Source organism: Salmo salar, chromosome ssa14, assembly GCF_905237065.1.
Source record: "Salmo salar chromosome ssa14, Ssal_v3.1, whole genome shotgun sequence".
Taxonomy (NCBI): Eukaryota; Metazoa; Chordata; class Actinopteri; order Salmoniformes; family Salmonidae; genus Salmo; species Salmo salar.
In genome coordinates, this window is record NC_059455.1 from 99002867 (window position 1) to 99023781 (window position 20915).

The following is a 20915-nucleotide window of genomic DNA, read 5'->3' on the forward strand; positions in this document are numbered from 1 at the left end:
ACACAATGCCCTCTTAACCTGGAAGCCAGCCGCATCAATGTGTCGGAGGAAACACTGCACACCTGGTGACTGTATCAGCGTGCACTGCGCCTGGCCCGCCACAGGAGTCGCTAGAGCGCGATGGGACAAGGACATCCCAAACCCTCCCTAAACCGGACGACGCTGGGCCAATTGCGCGCCGCCCCATGGGTCTCCCGGTCGCGGCCGGCTGCCACAGAGCCTGGACTCGAACCCAGAATTTCTAGTGACACTGCCTTAGACCACTGCGCCACTCGGGAGACCAACAGAATACATTTTTGGAGAAAAAAAAAATCATTTTGAAAATGTCCATCAATCAAACATTTCTAAAATCTCCACTCAAATGTCTGTCAAACTTCATTATTCGCTCATCAGTCAGTAATTTAGTCAGTCAGGGTGATGTCATCAGTCGCTTCCCGCTGAAATCATCAGCTGTCGCAGCTGTTATCCCTCAGAAGCCTGCGGGTCGAACCATCATGGTCGTCACGGTAGCCATGAGGCTGGCGCCCTTCCAGTAGTACCACTTGATGCCGTTGTAACGGACCACGTTGGAGACGCCAGCGTAGTAGATACCGTTCAGGTTGGAGGGACCACACGCCTCGAACCACCAACCTAGTGGAGAGGGGAGAGGTCAGGGATTAGAGGTCAGGGGTCAGGAAGAGAGAGGTCACTGGGGCCAACACGCCTCGAACCACCAACCTAGTGGAGAGGGGAGAGGTCAGGGGTTAGAGGTCAGGGGTCAGGAAGAGAGAGGGCAGAGGGACCACATGCCTCAAACCACCGACCTAGCAACCTAGTGTGGTCAATGGTCAAAGGTCATAAAAAGTGATTTCATGTAGGTTCATGTACAACTTTACATGTGGATGAAACAGGAAGTGAGAGGAAAGATAGATAGAAAGTAGGGAAAGAGTGCAAGATGAAACAGGAAGTGAGAGGAAAGATAGATAGAAAGTAGGGAAAGAGTGCAAGATGAAACAGGAAGTGAGAGGAAAGATAGATAGAAAGTAGGGAAAGATGAAACAGGAAGTGAGAGGAAAGATAGATAGAAAGTAGGGAAAGAGAGAAAGATGAAGCAGGAAGTGAGAGGAAGGATGAAACAGGAAGTGAGAGGAAAGATGAAACAGGAAGTGAGAGGAAAGATGAAACAGGAAGTGAGAGGAAAAGATAAATACCTCCAGAAGACATCTGGGCACACTTGCAGGAGCAGCGGTCGTTGTCTCGGTCCTTGGTGCTGAACTGGGTGCCAGGCTGGGTCAGGCTACTGGTGCGGCCAGCAGTACCACTGAACCCCTGGGCATGGAGACTGGGAGAGGGAACGGACCAGAACTGTCAACACATAGGGCCCGTTTTCCAGACCCAGATTAAGTCGGTTCAAATCAAATCAAAATGTATTGGTCGCGTGCACATATTTGCAGATGTTTTTGTAGGTGCAGCTAAATGCTTGTGTTTCTAGCTCCAACAGCGTCGTAATACCAAGAAGGATGAACCAGGACTAGAATACAGTATATACATATAAAGTGGGTAAAACAGTATGTAAACCATTTTAAAGTGACCAGTGTTTCATGACTCTATGTGCATAGGGACAGCAGTCTCTAAGGTGCAGGGTAGAGTACTGGGTGGTGGCCGGCTAGAACAGTGGGTAAGGTTTAGCAGTCTGATGGGCTGGAGATGGGAAAAGAAAGAGGCCCGGCTAGTGGAGACTGGAATGTGTTCCCGGGATTCATCCCGACGGCATTGAGGAGTTTACCACCTCAGTCATCAGCCTCAATAATAAGTGCATCGACGACGTCGTCCCCACAGTGATCGTACGTACATATCCAAACCAGAAGCCATGGATTATAGGCAGCATCCGCACTGATCTAAAGGCTAGAGCTGCTGCTTTCAAGGAGCAGGACACTAATCTGAACAATTATAATAAATTCTGCTACACCCTCTGACAAACCATCAAACAGGCAAAGCATCAATACAGGACTAAAATCAAATTTGAATCCTACTGCACTTGCTCTGACACTCGACGGATGTGGCAGGGCTTGCAAACTATCAGGTATTACAAAGAGAAACTCAGCCACGAGCTGCACAGTGACGCGAGCCTACCAGATGAGCTAAATGCCTTCTATGCTCGCTTCGAGGCAAGCAACACTGAACCATGCATGACAGCACCAGCCATTCCGGACGACTGTGTGAGTAAGCCCTTTAAACAGGTCAACATTTCCAAGAACGCAGGGCCAGTTGGATTAGCAGGACACGTACTCAGAACATGCGCTGACCAGCTGGCAATTGTCTTAACTGACATTTCCAACCTCTCCCTGACCCAGTCTGTAATACCAACATGTTTCAAGCAGACCACCATAGTCCCTGTGTCCAAGAACGCCAAGGCAACCTTCCTAAATGACTATTGCTCTGTAGCACTCACATCTGTAGCATGAAATGCTTTGAAAGGCTGGTCATGGCTCAGATCAGCATCATCACCCCAGACACCATGTATCCACTCCAATTTGCATACCACCCAAACAGATCCACAGATGACGCAATCTCTATACACTCCACACTGCCCTTTCCCACCTGGACAACAGGAACACCTATGTGAGAATGCTGTTCATTGACTGCAGCTCAGTGTTCAACACCATAGTGCCCACAACGCTCATCACTAAGCTGAGGATCCTGGGACTAAACATCTCCCTCTGAGGACTCCTCATTCTCCCCTCCCTCCTCCCCTCCTCTTCTCTCTCCTCTTCCTCCTCCCTCTCCTCTTCCTCCTCCCTCTCCTCTTCCTCCTCCCTCTCCTCTTCCTCCTCCCTCTCCTCTACCTCCTCCCTCTCCTCTACCTCCCTCTCCTCTAACTCCTCCTCCCCCCCTCCTCCCCCCCTCCTCCTCCCTCTCATCTTCCTCCTCCTCTCCTCCTTCGTCTTCTTCCTCATCCCCCTCTCCTCCTCCTCCTCCTACCCTCCTCATTCTCCTCCTCCTCTTCTGTTCCTCTCCTCCTGTCATTCTGTCTTGTTAGTACTAGACTCTAGGTTGATTGTCTGTGGTGGGGCTCAATGAGGGACCTCTGTTACGTCCCAAATAGTACCCAATTCCCTTTATAGTGTTCCATACAGAGGTGAGGACCACACTACACGGGGCTGGAGGGTGGGTGGATGTTGCTGGAGAAAGGGGGATGTTGGCAGATTTAAGGCTGGGGAAAAGGAGCTCTGGCTAGGGTGGAGGCTAGGAGAGGAGGCTGGGGAGTGGGCTATGGAAGAATGGGAGGGCAAACTGGCTTGGCTAGCTAAAGGAGTGATTGAGAGAAGAGGTTCAACTGTTCTGGCTATGGGGAGTGACTGAGAGAAGGGGTTAAGTGTTACATTGGCTATAGGGAGCTATAGCTATAGATCTGGCTGTAGGGAAGTCCTAGAGAGAAATGACTGCCTTGGCTATATAGAAGTCATACATAGAGAAGGAGCTACCTTGGCTGGGAAGGAATAGGCTAAGGGGTCTGAGACTGCCTTAGCTACAGGGACAGATGGGAGAGGGGGCTGGCTATGGGTCTGAATGCCTTAGCTACAGGGACAGATGGGAGAGGGGGCTGGCTATGGGTCTGACTGCCTTAGTTACAGGGACAGATGGGAGAGGAGCCTGGCTAAGGGGTCTGAGACTGCCTTAGCTACAGGGACAGATGGGAGAGGAGCCTGGCTATGGGTCTGACTGCCTTAGCTACAGGGACAGATGGGAGAGGGGGCTGGCTATGGGTCTGAATGCCTTAGTTACAGGGACAGATGGGAGAGGAGCCTGGCTATGGGTCTGACTGCCTTAGCTACAGGGACAGATGGGAGAGGAGCCTGGCTAAGGGGTCTGAATGCCTTAGTTACAGGGACAGATGGGAGAGGAGCCTGGCTATGGGTCTGACTGCCTTAGTTACAGGGACAGATGGGAGAGGAGCCTGGCTAAGGGGTCTGACTGCCTTAGTTACAGGGACAGATGGGAGAGGAGCCTGGCTAAGGGGTCTGAATGCCTTAGTTACAGGGACAGATGGGAGAGGAGCCTGGCTATGGGTCTGAATGCCTTAGTTACAGGGACAGATGGGAGAGGAGCCTGGCTATGGGTCTGACTGCCTTAGCTACAGGGACAGATGGGAGAGGAGCCTGGCTATGGGTCTGAATGCCTTAGCTACAGGGACAGATGGGAGAGGGGCTGGCTATGGGTCTGACTGCCTTAGCTACAGGGACAGATGGGAGAGGGGCTGGCTATGGGTCTGAATGCCTTAGTTACAGGGACAGATGGGAGAGGGGCTGGCTATGGGTCTGAATGCCTTAGCTACAGGGACAGATGGGAGAGGGGGCTGGCTATGGGTCTGAATGCCTTAGTTACAGGGACAGATGGGAGAGGAGCCTGGCTAAGGGGTCTGAGACTGCCTTAGTTACAGGGACAGATGGGAGAGGAGCCTGGCTATGGGTCTGACTGCCTTAGTTACAGGGACAGATGGGAGAGGAGCCTGGCTAAGGGGTCTGAGACTGCCTTAGCTACAGGGACAGATGGGAGAGGAGCCTGGCTATGGGTCTGACTGCCTTAGTTACAGGGACAGATGGGAGAGGAGCCTGGCTAAGGGGTCTGACTGCCTTAGTTACAGGGACAGATGGGAGAGGAGCCTGGCTAAGGGGTCTGAATGCCTTAGTTACAGGGACAGATGGGAGAGGAGCCTGGCTATGGGTCTGAATGCCTTAGTTACAGGGACAGATGGGAGAGGAGCCTGGCTATGGGTCTGACTGCCTTAGCTACAGGGACAGATGGGAGAGGAGCCTGGCTATGGGTCTGAATGCCTTAGCTACAGGGACAGATGGGAGAGGGGCTGGCTATGGGTCTGACTGCCTTAGCTACAGGGACAGATGGGAGAGGGGCTGGCTATGGGTCTGAATGCCTTAGTTACAGGGACAGATGGGAGAGGGGCTGGCTATGGGTCTGAATGCCTTAGCTACAGGGACAGATGGGAGAGGGGGCTGGCTATGGGTCTGAATGCCTTAGTTACAGGGACAGATGGGAGAGGAGCCTGGCTAAGGGGTCTGAGACTGCCTTAGTTACAGGGACAGATGGGAGAGGAGCCTGGCTATGGGTCTGACTGCCTTAGTTACAGGGACAGATGGGAGAGGAGCCTGGCTAAGGGGTCTGAGACTGCCTTAGCTACAGGGACAGATGGGAGAGGAGCCTGGCTATGGGTCTGACTGCCTTAGCTACAGGGACAGATGGGAGAGGAGCCTGGCTATGGGTCTGACTGCCTTAGTTACAGGGACAGATGGGAGAGGGGGCTGGCTATGGGTCTGACTGCCTTAGTTACAGGGACAGATGGAAGAGGGGGCTGGCTATGGGTCTGAGACTGCCTTAGCTACAGGGACAGATGGGAGAGGAGCCTGGCTATGGGTCTGAGACTGCCTTAGCTACAGGGACAGATGGGAGAGGGGGCTGGCTATGGGTCTGAATGCCTTAGTTACAGGGACAGATGGGAGAGGAGCCTGGCTATGGGTCTGACTGCCTTAGCTACAGGGACAGATGTGAGAGGGGGCTGGCTATGGGTCTGACTGCCTTAGCTACAGGGACAGATGGGAGAGGGGCCTGGCTATGGGTCTGAGACTGCCTTAGCTACAGGGACAGATGTGAGAGGGGGCTGGCTATGGGTCTGAGACTGCCTTAGCTACAGGGACAGATGGGAGAGGGGGGCTGGAGAAGATGCTGCTTTGGCCTGGGAACACTGGGGGAAGGGTTGGGTGCCTTCCTTGGTTGGATGGTTGGAAGAAGCTGGGTTGGGTTGGGTGACCGGACTGGTCCAGAGCAGGGGTTACATATGGAAAAAGGGTTGCCTTCTAAGGAGAAGGATAGAGAATAGGTTTTATTGGCCAGAGAAAGCTAGAGAAGAGGTTTTATTAGCCAGAGAAAGCTTGAGAAGAGGTTTTATTGGCCAGAGAAAGCTAGAGAATAGGTTTTATTGGCCAGAGAAAGCTTGAGAAGAATTTGAATTAGCCAGAGAAAGCTTGAGAAGAGGTTTTATTGTCCAGAGAAAGCTAGAGAATAGGTTTTATTGGCCAGAGAAAGCGTAAGAAAGCTTAAAGAGGTTTAAGCTAAGAATAGGTTTTATTGGCCAGAGAAAGCTTGAGAAGAATTTGAATTAGCCAGAGAAAGCTTGAGAAGAGGTTTTATTGTCCAGAGAAAGCTAGAGAATAGGTTTTATTGGCCAGAGAAAGCTTGAGAACAGGTTGAATTAGCCAGAGAAAGCTTGAGAAGGGGATGCCTTGGCCGAGTAGGGGCTGCATTGGCTGGGTAAAAGCCTAGCACCACAGGCCTCTGGCTGGGGAGGTCCCTAAATGAACTCAACCCTGGAGGGGAAAACCAGCGGAGAGCCAGTATTCTCAGCATGATAATGAACCTAACACATACTCAACGAGGTGAAATGGAGCGCTGCTCAGCAATAGTTGGCAACAGGTCTGAAAGCTCACCAACTCTAGCACCATTCAGGGGGCTTGCCACACACAGAGTAGGATGAATATAGCGCCAAGACACTGAATGATTTTAGGTTATTTAAGGATAATTCTGGATTTAAATGTATAGGTAGTTTAGTAGGATTTTAGGTCATTTAAGGATGATCCTGGATCTAAATGCTTTAGTAGTGGAGAGAGAGACCACCACAGGGCTTTAGTAGTGGAGAGAGAGAGACCACCACAGGGCTTTAGTAGTGGAGAGAGAGACCACCACAGGGCTTTAGTAGTGGAGAGAGAGAGACCACCACAGGGCTTTAGTAGTGGAGAGAGAGAGACCACCACAGGGCTTTAGTAGTGGAGAGAGAGAGACCACCACAGGGCTTTAGTAGAAGAGAGAGACCACCATAGGGCTTTAGTAGGAGAGAGAGAGAGAGACCACCATAGGGCTTTAGTAGTGGAGAGAGACCACCATAGGGCTTTAGTAGTGGAGAGAGACCACCATAGGGCTTTAGTAGTGGAGAGAGAGACCACCATAGGGCTTTAGTAGTGGAGAGAGACCACCATAGGGCTTTAGTAGTGGAGAGAGAGACCACCATAGGGCTTTAGTAGTGGAGAGAGAGAGAGACCACCACAGGGCTTTAGTAGTGGAGAGAGAGAGAGACCACCATAGGGCTTTAGTAGTGGAGAGAGAGACCACCATAGGGCTTTAGTAGTGGAGAGAGAAGACCACAACAGGGCTTTAGTAGTGGAGAGAGAGAGACCACCATAGGGCTTTAGTAGTGGAGAGAGAGAGACCACCATAGGGCTTTAGTAGTGGAGAGAGAGACCACCATAGGGCTTTAGTAGTGGAGAGAGAGAGAGACCACCACAGGGCTTTAGTAGTGGAGAGAGAGAGACCACCATAGGGCTTTAGTAGTGGAGAGAGAGAGTACCACCATAGGGCTTTAGTAGTGGAGAGAGAGAACCACCATAGGGCTTTAGTAGTGGAGAGAGACCACCATAGGGCTTTAGTAGTGGAGAGAGAGACCACCATAGGGCTTTAGTAGTGGAGAGAGAGACCACTGTAGGGCTTTAGTAGTGGAGAGAGAGAGAGTCCACCATAGGGCTTTAGTAGTGGAGAGAGAGAGACCACCACAGGGCTTTAGTAGTGGAGAGAGAGAGACCACCATAGGGCTTTAGTAGTGGAGAGAGAGAGACCACCATAGGGCTTTAGTAGTGGAGAGAGAGAGCACCTTAGGGCTTTAGTAGTAGAGAGAGAGAGACCACCATAGGGCTTTAGTAGTGGAGAGAGATACCACCATAGGGCTTTAGTATTGGAGAGAGAGAGACCACTGTAGGGCTTTAGTAGTGGAGAGAGAGAGACCACCATAGGGCTTTAGTAGTGGAGAGAGAGAGAGTCCACCATAGGGCTTTAGTAGTGGAGAGAGAGACCACCATAGGGCTTTAGTAGTGGAGAGAGAGACCACCATAGGGCTTTAGTAGTGGAGAGAGAGACCACCGTAGGGCTTTAGTAGTGGAGAGAGAGAGACCACCATAGGGCTTTAGTAGTGGAGAGAGAGAGACCACTATAGGGCTTTAGTAGTGGAGAGAGAGAGACCACCATAGGGCTTTAGTAGTGGAGAGAGAGAGAGACCACCACAGGGCTTTAGTAGTGGAGAGAGAGAGAGACCACCACAGGGCTTTAGTAGTGGAGAGAGAGAGAGAGACCACCATAGGGCTTTAGTAGTGGAGAGAGAGAGAGACCACAATAGGGCTTTAGTAGTGGAGAGAGAGAGAGACCACCATAGGGCTTTAGTAGTGGAGAGAGAGAGAGACCACCATAGGGCTTTAGTAGTGGAGAGAGAGAGACCACCATAGGGCTTTAGTAGTGGAGAGAGACCACCATAGGGCTTTAGTAGTGGAGAGAGAGAGACCACCACAGGGCTTTAGTAGTGGAGAGAGAGACCACCATAGGGCTTTAGTAGTGGAGAGAGAGAGCACCTTAGGGCTTTGTTAGTGGAGAGATCTGATTGAGACATAGCTCTAAGAGGTTTTAACATGACAGAAGAGTTTTAACACAATATTAAGACTGATTGCTGGTGTTTTTTGGAGGATAAAATCTCACTTAGTGTAAGTGGCTGTTTAACACGATTAACTGTGATGACATGTGAGATATGGACAGTACATCACTGGGGCTAAGCTTCCTGCCATCCAGGACCTCTACACCAGGCGGTGTCAGAGGAAGACCCAAACAATTGTCAAAGACTCCAGCCACCCAAGTCATAGACTGTTCTCTCTGCTAGCGCACGTCCAAGCGGTACCGATGCGCCAGGTCTGTAACCAACAGGACCATGAACAACTTCCACCCCCAAAGACATAAGACTGATAAATAGCTAGTTAACCAATAGCTACCCGGGCTACCTGCATTGACTCATCACTGCTAATGTTTACTAATGTTTACTATCTATCCTGTTGCCTAGCTACTTTATATACTACAGACAGTATCTACCTCAATTACCTCATACCCCAGCATATCGACTCGGTACTGGTACACCTAGAGATCGCTAGTTATCGTTACTTATTGTGTTACTCAAAAATGTATTTATTCCTTATGTTTTTATTTATCTTTCTTTCTCTCTGCATTTTTTCGTGAGGTAAACATTTCACTGTTAGTCCACACAGTTTTTGAAGCATGTGACAAATAACGTTTGATTTGATTTGACTCTCGGCCTTCCCTGCTGTGGGATGGTGCATTGCATGCTGGTACCTGTAGTTTTTGTCCTCTGCGTCTATGTAGAAGTGATCGTAGTGAGAGTAGGCCTCGTTCCCATCGTCATCCTTCAGCTGCACCTGGAGACTGTACTCCTGGGAGCTGGTCAGCAGATGGATGAGGTCATTTCCTGCCCAGTGCTCTCCCGAGGGATCTCCAAAACCCTGCAACGGGTACGGTTAGAGAAAGAGGACAAACTAAACGAAGGGTCATATGACTAACGTCGCTTCAGAGGGTACAGATGACATCAACAGAGAAGTGTTAAGACGTAAATGTCATTCTACCGTTGAGACGGATGAAGAGACATGAGGGATGTTGTGAGTGAAGAGATAAATGATTTTGACTGAGGAACGCAAACGTTAATATCTTGATAACTGCTGACAATCCCTCTCTGACCTACTACAGACCGTTAGTCCCTGTATATCTGGTATATCTCTGACCTACTACAGACCGTTAGTCCCTGTATATCTCTGACCTACTACAGACCGTTAGTCCCTGTATATCTGGTATATCTCTGACCTACTACAGACCGTTAGTCCCTGTATATCTGGTATATCTCTGACCTACTACAGACCGTTAGTCCCTGTATATCTCTGACCTACTACATACCGTTAGTCCCTGTATATCTCTGACCTACTACATACCGTTAGTCCCTGTATATCTCTGAACTACTACAGACCGTTAGTCCCTGTATATCTGGTATATCTCTGACCTACTACAGACCGTTAGTCCCTGTTTATCTCTGACCTACTACAGACCGTTAGTCCCTGTATATCTGGTATATCTCTGACCTACTACAGACCGTTAGTCCCTGTATATCTGGTATATCTCTGACCTACTACAGACCGTTGGTCCCTGTATATCTGGTATATCTCTGACCTACTACAGACCGTTAGTCCCTGTATATCTGGTATATCTCTGACCTACTACAGACCGTTAGTCCCTGTTTATCTCTGACCTACTACAGACCGTTAGTCCCTGTATATCTGGTATATCTCTGACCTACTACAGACCGTTAGTCCCTGTATATCTGGTATATCTCTGACCTACTACTGACCGTTGGTCCCTGGATATCTGGTATATCTCTGACCTACTACAGACCGTTAGTCCCTGTATATCTGGTATATCTCTGACCTACTACAGACCGTTAGTCCCTGTATATCTGGTATATCTCTGACCTACTACAGACCGTTAGTCCCTGTATATCTGGTATATCTCTGACCTACTACAGACCGTTAGTCCCTGTATATCTGGTATATCTCTGACCTACTACAGAACGTTAGTCCCTGTATATCTGGTATATCTCAGACCTACTACAGACCGTTGGTCCCTGTATATCTGGTATATCTCAGACCTACTACAGACCGTTAGTCCCTGTATATCTGGTATATCTCAGACCTACTACAGACCGTTAGTCCCTGTATATCTCAGACCTACTACAGACCGTTAGTCCCTGTATATCTGGTATATCTCAGACCTACTACAGACCGTTAGTCCCTGTATATCTGGTATATCTCTGACCTACTACTGACCGTTGGTCCCTGTATATCTGGTATATCTCTGACCTACTACAGACCGTTGGTCCCTGGATATCTGGTATATCTCTGACCTACTACAGACCGTTAGTCCCTGTATATCTCTGAACTACTACAGACCGTTGGTCCCTGGATATCTGGTATATCTCTGACCTACTACAGACCGTTAGTCCCTGTATATCTGGTATATCTCTGACCTACTACAGACCGTTAGTCCCTGTATATCTGGTATATCTCTGACCTACTACAGACCGTTAGTCCCTGTATATCTCTGACCTACTACAGACCGTTAGTCCCTGTATATCTGGTATATCTCTGACCTACTACAGACCGTTAGTCCCTGGATATCTGGTATATCTCAGACCTACTACAGACCGTTGGTCCCTGTATATCTCTGACCTACTACTGACCGTTAGTCCCTGTATATCTCTGAACTACTACAGACCGTTAGTCCCTGTATATCTGGTATATCTCTGACCTACTACAGACCGTTAGTCCCTGTATATCTGGTATATCTCTGACCTACTACAGACCGTTAGTCCCTGTATATCTGGTATATCTCTGACCTACTACAGACCGTTAGTCCCTGTATATCTCTGACCTACTACAGACCGTTAGTCCCTGTATATCTGGTATATCTCTGACCTACTACTGACCGTTAGTCCCTGTATATCTCTGACCTACTACAGGCCGTTAGTCCCTGTATATCTCTGACCTACTACAGACCGTTAGTCCCTGTATATCTGGTATATCTCTGACCTACTACAGACCGTTAGTCCCTGTATATCTGGTATATCTCTGACCTACTACAGACCGTTGGTCCCTGAATATCTCTGACCTACTACTGACCGTTAGTCCCTGTATATCTGGTATATCTCTGACCTACTACAGACCGTTAGTCCCTGTATATCTGGTATATCTCTGACCTACTACAGACCGTTGGTCCCTGGATATCTGGTATATCTCTGACCTACTACAGACCGTTAGTCCCTGTATATCTGGTATATCTCTGACCTACTACAGACCGTTAGTCCTTGTATATCTCTGAACTACTACAGACCGTTAGTCCCTGTATATCTGGTATATCTCAGACCTACTACAGACCGTTAGTCCCTGTATATCTCTGAACTACTACAGACCGTTAGTCCCTGTATATCTGGTATATCTCTGACCTACTACAGACCGTTAGTCCCTGTATATCTCTGACCTACTACAGACCGTTGGTCCCTGTATATCTGGTATATCTCAGACCTACTACAGACCGTTAGTCCCTGTATATCTCTGACCTACTACAGACCGTTAGTCCCTGTATATCTGGTATATCTCTGACCTACTACTGACCGTAGGTCCCTGTATATCTGGTATATCTCTGACCTACTACTGACCGTTAGTCCCTGTATATCTCTGAACTACTACAGACCGTTAGTCCCTGTATATCTGGTATATCTCTGACCTACTACAGACCGTTAGTCCCTGTATATCTGGTATATCTCTGACCTACTACTGACCGTTAGTCCTTGTATATCTCTGAACTACTACAGACCGTTAGTCCCTGTATATCTGGTATATCTCTGACCTACTACTGACCGTTAGTCCCTGTATATCTCTGAACTACTACAGACCGTTAGTCCCTGTATATCTGGTATATCTCTGACCTACTACAGACCGTTAGTCCCTGTATATCTGGTATATCTCTGACCTACTACAGACCGTTAGTCCCTGTATATCTCTGACCTACTACAGACCGTTAGTCCCTGTATATCTGGTATATCTCTGACCTACTACTGACCGTTAGTCCCTGTATATCTGGTTTATCTCAGACAAGCTCGTTGTAATGCCTTTTAAAGAGCACCTCTGCTACTAAACAGACTATTTTTGAACATTCCAACAGATGGCTAAACATCTCTATAGCGAAACATTCTCTCTGCGGTCTCTCTGCGGCCTCTCTGCGGTCTCTGTCTCTCTGCGGTCTCTGTCTCTCTGCGGTCTCTGTCTCTCTGCGGACTCTGTCTCTCTGCGAGCTCTCTGCGAGCTCTCTGCGAGCTCTCTGCGGTCTCTGTCTCTCTGCGGCCTCTGTCTCTCTGCGGCCTCTGTCTCTCTGCGGCCTCTGTCTCTCTGCGGCCTCTGTCTCTCTGCGGCCTCTGTCTCTCTGCGGCCTCTGTCTCTCTGCGGCCTCTGTCTCTCTGCGGCCTCTGTCTCTCTGCGGCCTCTGTCTCTCTGCGGCCTCTGTCTCTCTGCGAGCTCTCTGCGAGCTCTCTGCGAGCTCTCTGCAGCCTCGTGGTCTCTCTGCGGTCTCTGTCTCTCTGCGGTCTCTGTCTCTCTGCGGTCTCTGCGACTCTGTCTCTCTGCGATCTCTGTCTCTCTGCGTGCTCTGTTTCTCTGTGGTCTCTCTGTGATCTCTGTCTCTCTGCGAGCTCTCTGCGGTCTCGTGGTCTCTCTGCGGTCTCTGTCTCTCTGTTTCTCTGTGGTCTCTGTCTCTCTGTCTCTCTGTGGCCTATGTCTCTCTGTGGCCTATGTCTCTCTGTGGCCTCTGTCTCTCTGTCGCCTCTGTCTCTCTGTCGCCTCTGTCTCTCTGTCGCCTCTGTCTCTCTGTCGCCTCTGTCTCTCTGTCGCCTCTGTCTCTCTGTCGCCTCTGTCTCTCTGTCGCCTCTGTCTCTCTGTCGCCTCTGTCTCTCTGTCGCCTCTGTCTCTCTGCGAGCTCGTGGTCTCTCTGTGGTCTCTGTCTCTCTGTCTCTCTGTCTCTCTGTCTCTCTGTCTCTCTGTCTCTGTGGTCTCTGTCTCTCTGTGGTCTCTGTTTCTCTGCGGTTTCGTGGTCTCTCTGTGGCCTCTGTCTCTCTGTGGCCTCTGTCTCTCTGTGGCCTCTGTCTCTCTGTGGCCTCTGTCTCTCTGTGGCCTCTGTCTCTCTGTGGCCTCTGTCTCTCTGCGGTCTCGTGGTCTCTCTGTGGTCTCTGTCTCTCTGTTTCTCTGTGGCCTCTGTGGTCTCTGCGGCCTCTGTCTCTCTGTGGTCTCTGTTTCTCTGTGGCCTCTGTCTCTCTGCGGTTTCGTGGTCTCTCTGTGGTCTCTGTCTCTCTGTGGCCTCTGTCTCTCTGTGGTCTCGTGGTCTCTCTGTGGTCTCTGTCTCTCTGTTTCTCTGTTTCTCTGTGGCCTCTGTTTCTCTGTGGCCTCTGCGGTCTCGTGGTCTCTCTGTGGTCTCTGTCTCTCTGTGGTCTCTATTTCTCTGTGGTCTCTGTTTCTCTGTGGTCTCTGTGGCCTCTGGCTGCCAGCTCTTGTTGGTTACGTGAACGTGAAGATATGAATGAGGTCTGGGAGCGTTTACTGTCTGTCCAGAAGGTCCTGATTTTAGTCTAACACACACACACACACACACACACACACACACACACACACACACACACACACACACACACACACACACACACACACACACACACACACACACACACACACACACACACACACACACACACACACACACACACACACACACGTTATCTTCCGTCTACAGAGGCTCCGTACTCCCACGCTCTAACTGGGGCCAAATATTTATCATCCACTTGTGAAAATATTGTTTTTTTTGAGAAAAATATATTGAAAAAAGCATGTTTGCGGCGCGATCGTTGTCCTTTGACTATTCCATTTCCAAACCAAACAATGAATCTGCTGCAGAAGGAAGGTGAATCAGCACTACTCGTTTAATCAAACAGCCAGAGTTTCTCGTTTCCTCAGGCTGTGATTTTAAATCAAGGATCTCAAAGAGAATCATGCATTTCCATTCTGTGTGTAGTTTCTGTATATCATGACTATTGATGGCAGTGAGAACATCAAAAGATAAGTTTGTGCTGAGTGTTGGACAACATTGCGATTAAGTCCAAAATGTCCCCGCCATTCCCTATACAGTGCACTACTTTTGACCTGAGTCCTATGGGCCACCTATGAACCCTGGTTAAAAGTAGTGCACTATATAGGGAGACGGGTGGCATTTGGGACACCAGTGGGATTTCCCTACTAAAGCAGGATCTGAAGCTGGGACAAATAGCCGTCCTTTAGTAGTGGTTGTGATCCTGTTAACTAGTCTCTCTAACCCCCAGAACTCTACATGGGATCTCTACTGATCCTGTTAACTAGTCTCTCTAACCCCCAGGACTCTACATGGTGGGATTTCTACTGATCCTGTTAACTAGTCTCTCTAACCCCCAGTACTCTACATGGTGGGATCTCTACTGATCCTGTTAACTAGTCTCTCTAACCCCCAGTACTCTACATGGGATCTCTACTGATCCTGTTAACTAGTCTCTATAACCCCCAGTACTCTACATGGTGGGATCTCTACTGATCCTCTTAACTAGTCTCTCTAACCCCCAGTACTCTACATGGGATCTCTACTGACCCTGTTAACTAGTCTCTCTAACCCCCAGTACTCTACATGGGATCTCTACTGATCCTGTTAACTAGTCTCTCTAACCCCCAGTACTCTACATGGGATCTCTACTGATCCTGTTAACTAGTCTCTCTAACCCCCAGTACTCTACATGGGATCTCTACTGACCCTGTTAACTAGTCTCTCTAACCCCCAGAACTCTACATGGTGGGATCTCTACTGATCCTGTTAACTAGTCTCTCTAACCCCCAGTACTCTACATGGGATCTCTACTGATCCTGTTAACTAGTCTCTCTAACCCCCAGTACTCTACATGGTGGGATCTCTACTGATCCTGTTAACTAGTCTCTCTAACCCCCAGTACTCTACATGGGATCTCTACTGACCCTGTTAACTAGTCTCTCTAACCCCCAGTACTCTACATGGGATCTCTACTGATCCTGTTAACTAGTCTCTCTAACCCCCAGTACTCTACATGGGATCTCTACTGATCCTGTTAACTAGTCTCTCTAACCCCCAGTACTCTACATGGTGGGATCTCTACTGACCCTGTTAACTAGTCTCTCTAACCCCCAGTACTCTACATGGTGGGATCTCTACTGATCCTGTTAACTAGTCTCTCTAACCCCCAGTACTCTACATGGTGGGATCTCTACTGATCCTGTTAACTAGTCTCTCTAACCCCCAGTACTCTACATGGTGGGATCTCTACTGACCCTGTTAACTAGTCTCTCTAACCCCCAGTACTCTACATGGTGGGATCTCTACTGATCCTCTTAACTAGTCTCTCTAACCCCCAGTACTCTACATGGTGGGATCTCTACTGATCCTCTTAACTAGTCTCTCTAACCCCCAGTACTCTACATGGGATCTCTACTGATCCTGTTAACTAGTCTCTCTAACCCCCAGTACTCTACATGGGATCTCTACTGATCCTGTTAACTAGTCTCTCTAACCCCCAGTACTCTACATGGGATCTCTACTGATCCTGTTAACTAGTCTCTCTAACCCCCACTACTCTACATGGGATCTCTACTGATCCTGTTAACTAGTCTCTCTAACCCCCAGTACTCTACATGGTGGGATCTCTACTGATCCTGTTAACTAGTCTCTCTAACCCCCAGAACTCTACATGGGATCTCTACTGATCCTGTTAACTAGTCTCTCTAACCCCCAGAACTCTACATGGGATCTCTACTGATCCTGTTAACTAGTCTCTCTAACCCCCAGAACTCTACATGGGATCTCTACTGATCCTGTTAACTAGTCTCTCTAACCCCCAGTACTCTACATGGTGGGATCTCTACTGATCCTGTTAACTAGTCTCTCTAACCCCCAGTACTCTACATGGTGGGATCTCTACTGACCCTGTTAACTAGTCTCTCTAACCCCCAGTACTCTACATGGGATCTCTACTGATCCTGTTAACTAGTCTCTCTAACCCCCAGTACTCTACATGGGATCTCTACTGATCCTGTTAACTAGTCTCTCTAACCCCCAGTACTCTACATGGTGGGATCTCTACTGACCCTGTTAACTAGTCTCTCTAACCCCCAGTACTCTACATGGTGGGATCTCTACTGATCCTGTTAACTAGTCTCTCTAACCCCCAGTACTCTACATGGTGGGATCTCTACTGATCCTGTTAACTAGTCTCTCTAACCCCCAGTACTCTACATGGGATCTCTACTGATCCTGTTAACTAGTCTCTCTAACCCCCAGTACTCTACATGGTGGGATCTCTACTGATCCTCTTAACTAGTCTCTCTAACCCCCAGTACTCTACATGGTGGGATCTCTACTGATCCTCTTAACTAGTCTCTCTAACCCCCAGTACTCTACATGGGATCTCTACTGATCCTGTTAACTAGTCTCTCTAACCCCCAGTACTCTACATGGGATCTCTACTGATCCTGTTAACTAGTCTCTCTAACCCCCAGTACTCTACATGGGATCTCTACTGATCCTGTTAACTAGTCTCTCTAACCCCCACTACTCTACATGGGATCTCTACTGATCCTGTTAACTAGTCTCTCTAACCCCCAGTACTCTACATGGTGGGATCTCTACTGATCCTGTTAACTAGTCTCTCTAACCCCCAGAACTCTACATGGGATCTCTACTGATCCTGTTAACTAGTCTCTCTAACCCGCAGAACTCTACATGGGATCTCTACTGATCCTGTTAACTAGTCTCTCTAACCCCCAGTACTCTACATGGTGGGATCTCTACTGATCCTGTTAACTAGTCTCTCTAACCCCCAGTACTCTACATGGTGGGATCTCTACTGACCCTGTTAACTAGTCTCTCTAACCCCCAGTACTCTACATGGGATCTCTACTGATCCTGTTAACTAGTCTCTCTAACCCCCAGTACTCTACATGGGATCTCAACTGATCCTGTTAACTAGTCTCTCTAACCCCCAGTACTCTACATGGTGGGATCTCTACTGACCCTGTTAACTAGTCTCTCTAACCCCCAGTACTCTACATGGTGGGATCTCTACTGATCCTGTTAACTAGTCTCTCTAACCCCCAGTACTCTACATGGTGGGATCTCTACTGATCCTGTTAACTAGTCTCTCTAACCCCCAGTACTCTACATGGTGGGATCTCTACTGACCCTGTTAACTAGTCTCTCTAACCCCCAGTACTCTACATGGTGGGATCTCTACTGATCCTCTTAACTAGTCTCTCTAACCCCCAGTACTCTACATGGTGGGATCTCTACTGATCCTCTTAACTAGTCTCTCTAACCCCCAGTACTCTACATGGGATCTCTACTGATCCTGTTAACTAGTCTCTCTAACCCCCAGTACTCTACATGGGATCTCTACTGATCCTGTTAACTAGTCTCTCTAACCCCCAGTACTCTACATGGTGGGATCTCTACTGATCCTGTTAACTAGTCTCTCTAACCCCCAGTACTCTACATGGTGGGATCTCTACTGACCCTGTTAACTAGTCTCTCTAACCCCCAGTACTCTACATGGTGGGATCTCTACTGATCCTCTTAACTAGTCTCTCTAACCCCCAGTACTCTACATGGGATCTCTACTGATCCTGTTAACTAGTCTCTCTAACCCCCAGTACTCTACATGGGATCTCTACTGATCCTGTTAACTAGTCTCTCTAACCCCCAGTACTCTACATGGGATCTCTACTGATCCTGTTAACTAGTCTCTCTAACCCCCACTACTCTACATGGGATCTCTACTGATCCTGTTAACTAGTCTCTCTAACCCCCAGTACTCTACATGGTGGGATCTCTACTGATCCTGTTAACTAGTCTCTCTAACCCCCAGAACTCTACATGGGATCTCTACTGATCCTGTTAACTAGTCTCTCTAACCCCCAGAACTCTACATGGGATCTCTACTGATCCTGTTAACTAGTCTCTCTAACCCCCAGAACTCTACATGGTGGGATCTCTACTGACCCTGTTAACTAGTCTCTCTAACCCCCAGTACTCTACATGGTGGGATCTCTACTGATCCTGTTAACTAGTCTCTCTAACCCCCAGTACTCTACATGGTGGGATCTCTACTGACCCTGTTAACTAGTCTCTCTAACCCCCAGTACTCTACATGGTGGGATCTCTACTGATCCTGTTAACTAGTCTCTCTAACCCCCAGTACTCTACATGGGATCTCTACTGATCCTGTTAACTAGTCTCTCTAACCCCCAGTATATGTGCGTGTGTGTGTGTGTGTGTGTGTATGTGAGAGGAGTGTGTGTGTGTGTGTGTGTGTGTGAGAGGAGTGTGTGTGTGTGTGTGTGTGTGTGAGAGGAGTGTGTGTGTGTGTGTGTGTGTGTGTGTGTGTGTGTGTGTGTGTGTGTGTGTGTGTGTGTGTGTGTGTGTGTGTGTGTGTGTGTGTGTGTGTGTGTGTGTGTGTGTGTGTGTGTGTGTGTGTGTGTGTGTGTGTGTGTGTGAGGTGTGTGTGTGTGTGTGTGTGTGTGGAGTGTGTGAGTGTGTGTGTGTGTGTGTGTGTGTGTGTGTGTGTGTGAGGAGTGTGTGTGTGTGAGGAGTGTGTGTGTGTGTGTGTGTGTGTGTGTGTGTGTGTGTGTGTGTGTGTGAGGAGTGTGTGTGTGAGGAGTGTGTGTGTGTGTGTGTGTGTGTGTGTGTGTGTGTGTGTGTGTGTGTGTGTGTGTGTGTGTGTGTGTGTGTGTGTGAGGTGTGTGTGTGTGTGTGTGTGTGTGTGTGTGTGAGGAGTGTGTGTGTGTGTGTGTGTGTGTGTGTGTGTGTGTGTGTGTGTGTGTGTGTGTGTGTGTGTGTGTGTGTGTGTGTGTGTGTGTGTGTGTGTGTGTGTGTGTGTGTGTGTGTGTGTGTGTGTGTGTGTGTGTGTGTGTGTGTGTGTGTGTGTGTGTGTGTGTGTGTGTGTGTGTGTGTGTGTGTGTGTGTGTGTGTGTGAGGAGTGTGTGTGCGTGTGTGTGTGTGTGTGTGTGTGAGGTGTGTGTGTGTGTGTGTGTGTGTGTGTGTGTGTGTGAGGAGTGTGTGTGTGTGTGAGTGTGTGTGTGTGTGTGTGAGGAGTGTGTGTGTGTGTGTGTGAGGAGTGTGTGAGGAGTGTGTGAGGAGTGTGTGTGAGGAGTGTGTGTGTGTGTGTGAGGAGTGTGTGTGTGTGTGTGTGTGTGTGTGTGTGTGTGTGTGTGAGGAGTGTGTGTAGGGGTCGGACACCGTCAGGGAGAGACAGTGAGAGTTCAGGTGCAACAACAGGGAGTGTCGTAGGGGAAAACGTGGGGGTGGCCTACCAAAACAACCAAGGTCATCCCAGATCCCAGATCTGTATCCCACGCCTCCCCAGTCCTAAACCCTCTCCAACCCTCTCGTCTACCCCGCCTTAGATTGATTGAAACCTGCTGTCTAGTCAGAGTGATGAATCCAGGACCCCCCTGATCCAACATGCTGTTATAACAACGCACCTGTGATTCAGAGACTTCCCAAACTAAATAAATGATGTTCTACCACACACTCTGAGAGTTGTCCTATGATAACACACTGAAATAAAAGTCTGACTTTATTAACCCTTTCACGCGTTCGTCGGTCGCCCTCAGCGTGAGTTTTTTTTTATGCACGTGATGTTCGAACGTTCTCTCCATTCCAGGATGTGATTGTTACGTAAACAACAACAGTGATTGGCTCAGAGTGGGAGTGAGAGGTTACCGTGATTGACTGCCTGCACGTGCCACATGTATCAATAAATCACTATCAGAAAATGTTTTGTGTGATATTGTTGATATATTTAGTATTTTATTTACGTTTTTCAATTACCCGTGATAAATCATGCGTTCCGATTTTTTTGCATAAATTGTAATGGGCGCATAGTATGTGTGTAAAATAATGTTTTGAAGGTTGTACAGAAAAAAAGACTGCTTGTGTTGAGATGAACGTAATGTGAAAGAGTCTGCCTTAACTGACAATCCAGCTTCTGACTACTATTTCAATTAAATACTACAGAAGAGAACTCCGCTTACAATGACCTACCAAAGAAGACTTGGTTTTCATCTTGTGTTTAAATTCTAGGGAACATACCATCTTGTGTTTAGGTTCTAGAGAACATATCACCTTGTGTTTGGGTTCTAGAGAACATACCACCTTGTGTTTAGGTTCTAGAGAACATACCATCTTGTGTTAAGGTTCTAGAGAACATACCACCTTGTGTTTAGGTTCTAGAGAACATACCATCTTGTAATCCCTCCATCCACGGTGGAAATCCAAAGCTCCGTCTCTACGATGCTGCAGCACGGTCCAGCCTCCACCTCTCGTCTTCATATCACAGAACACCTGTAGAGGTA

The 20915-nt window shown here is 48.5% G+C and overlaps 1 protein-coding gene across 1 annotated transcript in view; it reads right to left on the minus strand.

Annotated features, from left to right (window-relative positions):
- Window positions 1-272: 272 nt before the first annotated feature.
- Window positions 273-20915, minus strand: part of angpt2b (angiopoietin 2b) — a 47420-nt gene continuing 26777 nt past the window's right edge. The window contains exons 5-8 of the mRNA XM_045693720.1: window positions 20803-20915; window positions 9208-9374; window positions 1191-1321; window positions 273-630 (exon numbers count right to left, since the gene is read on the minus strand). The exon at window positions 20803-20915 is cut by the window's right edge and continues 9 nt beyond it. Coding sequence (XP_045549676.1) covers window positions 470-630; window positions 1191-1321; window positions 9208-9374; window positions 20803-20915 — 572 coding nt within the window. The 3' untranslated portion in view covers window positions 273-469. The remainder of the gene's footprint in view (window positions 631-1190; window positions 1322-9207; window positions 9375-20802) is intronic.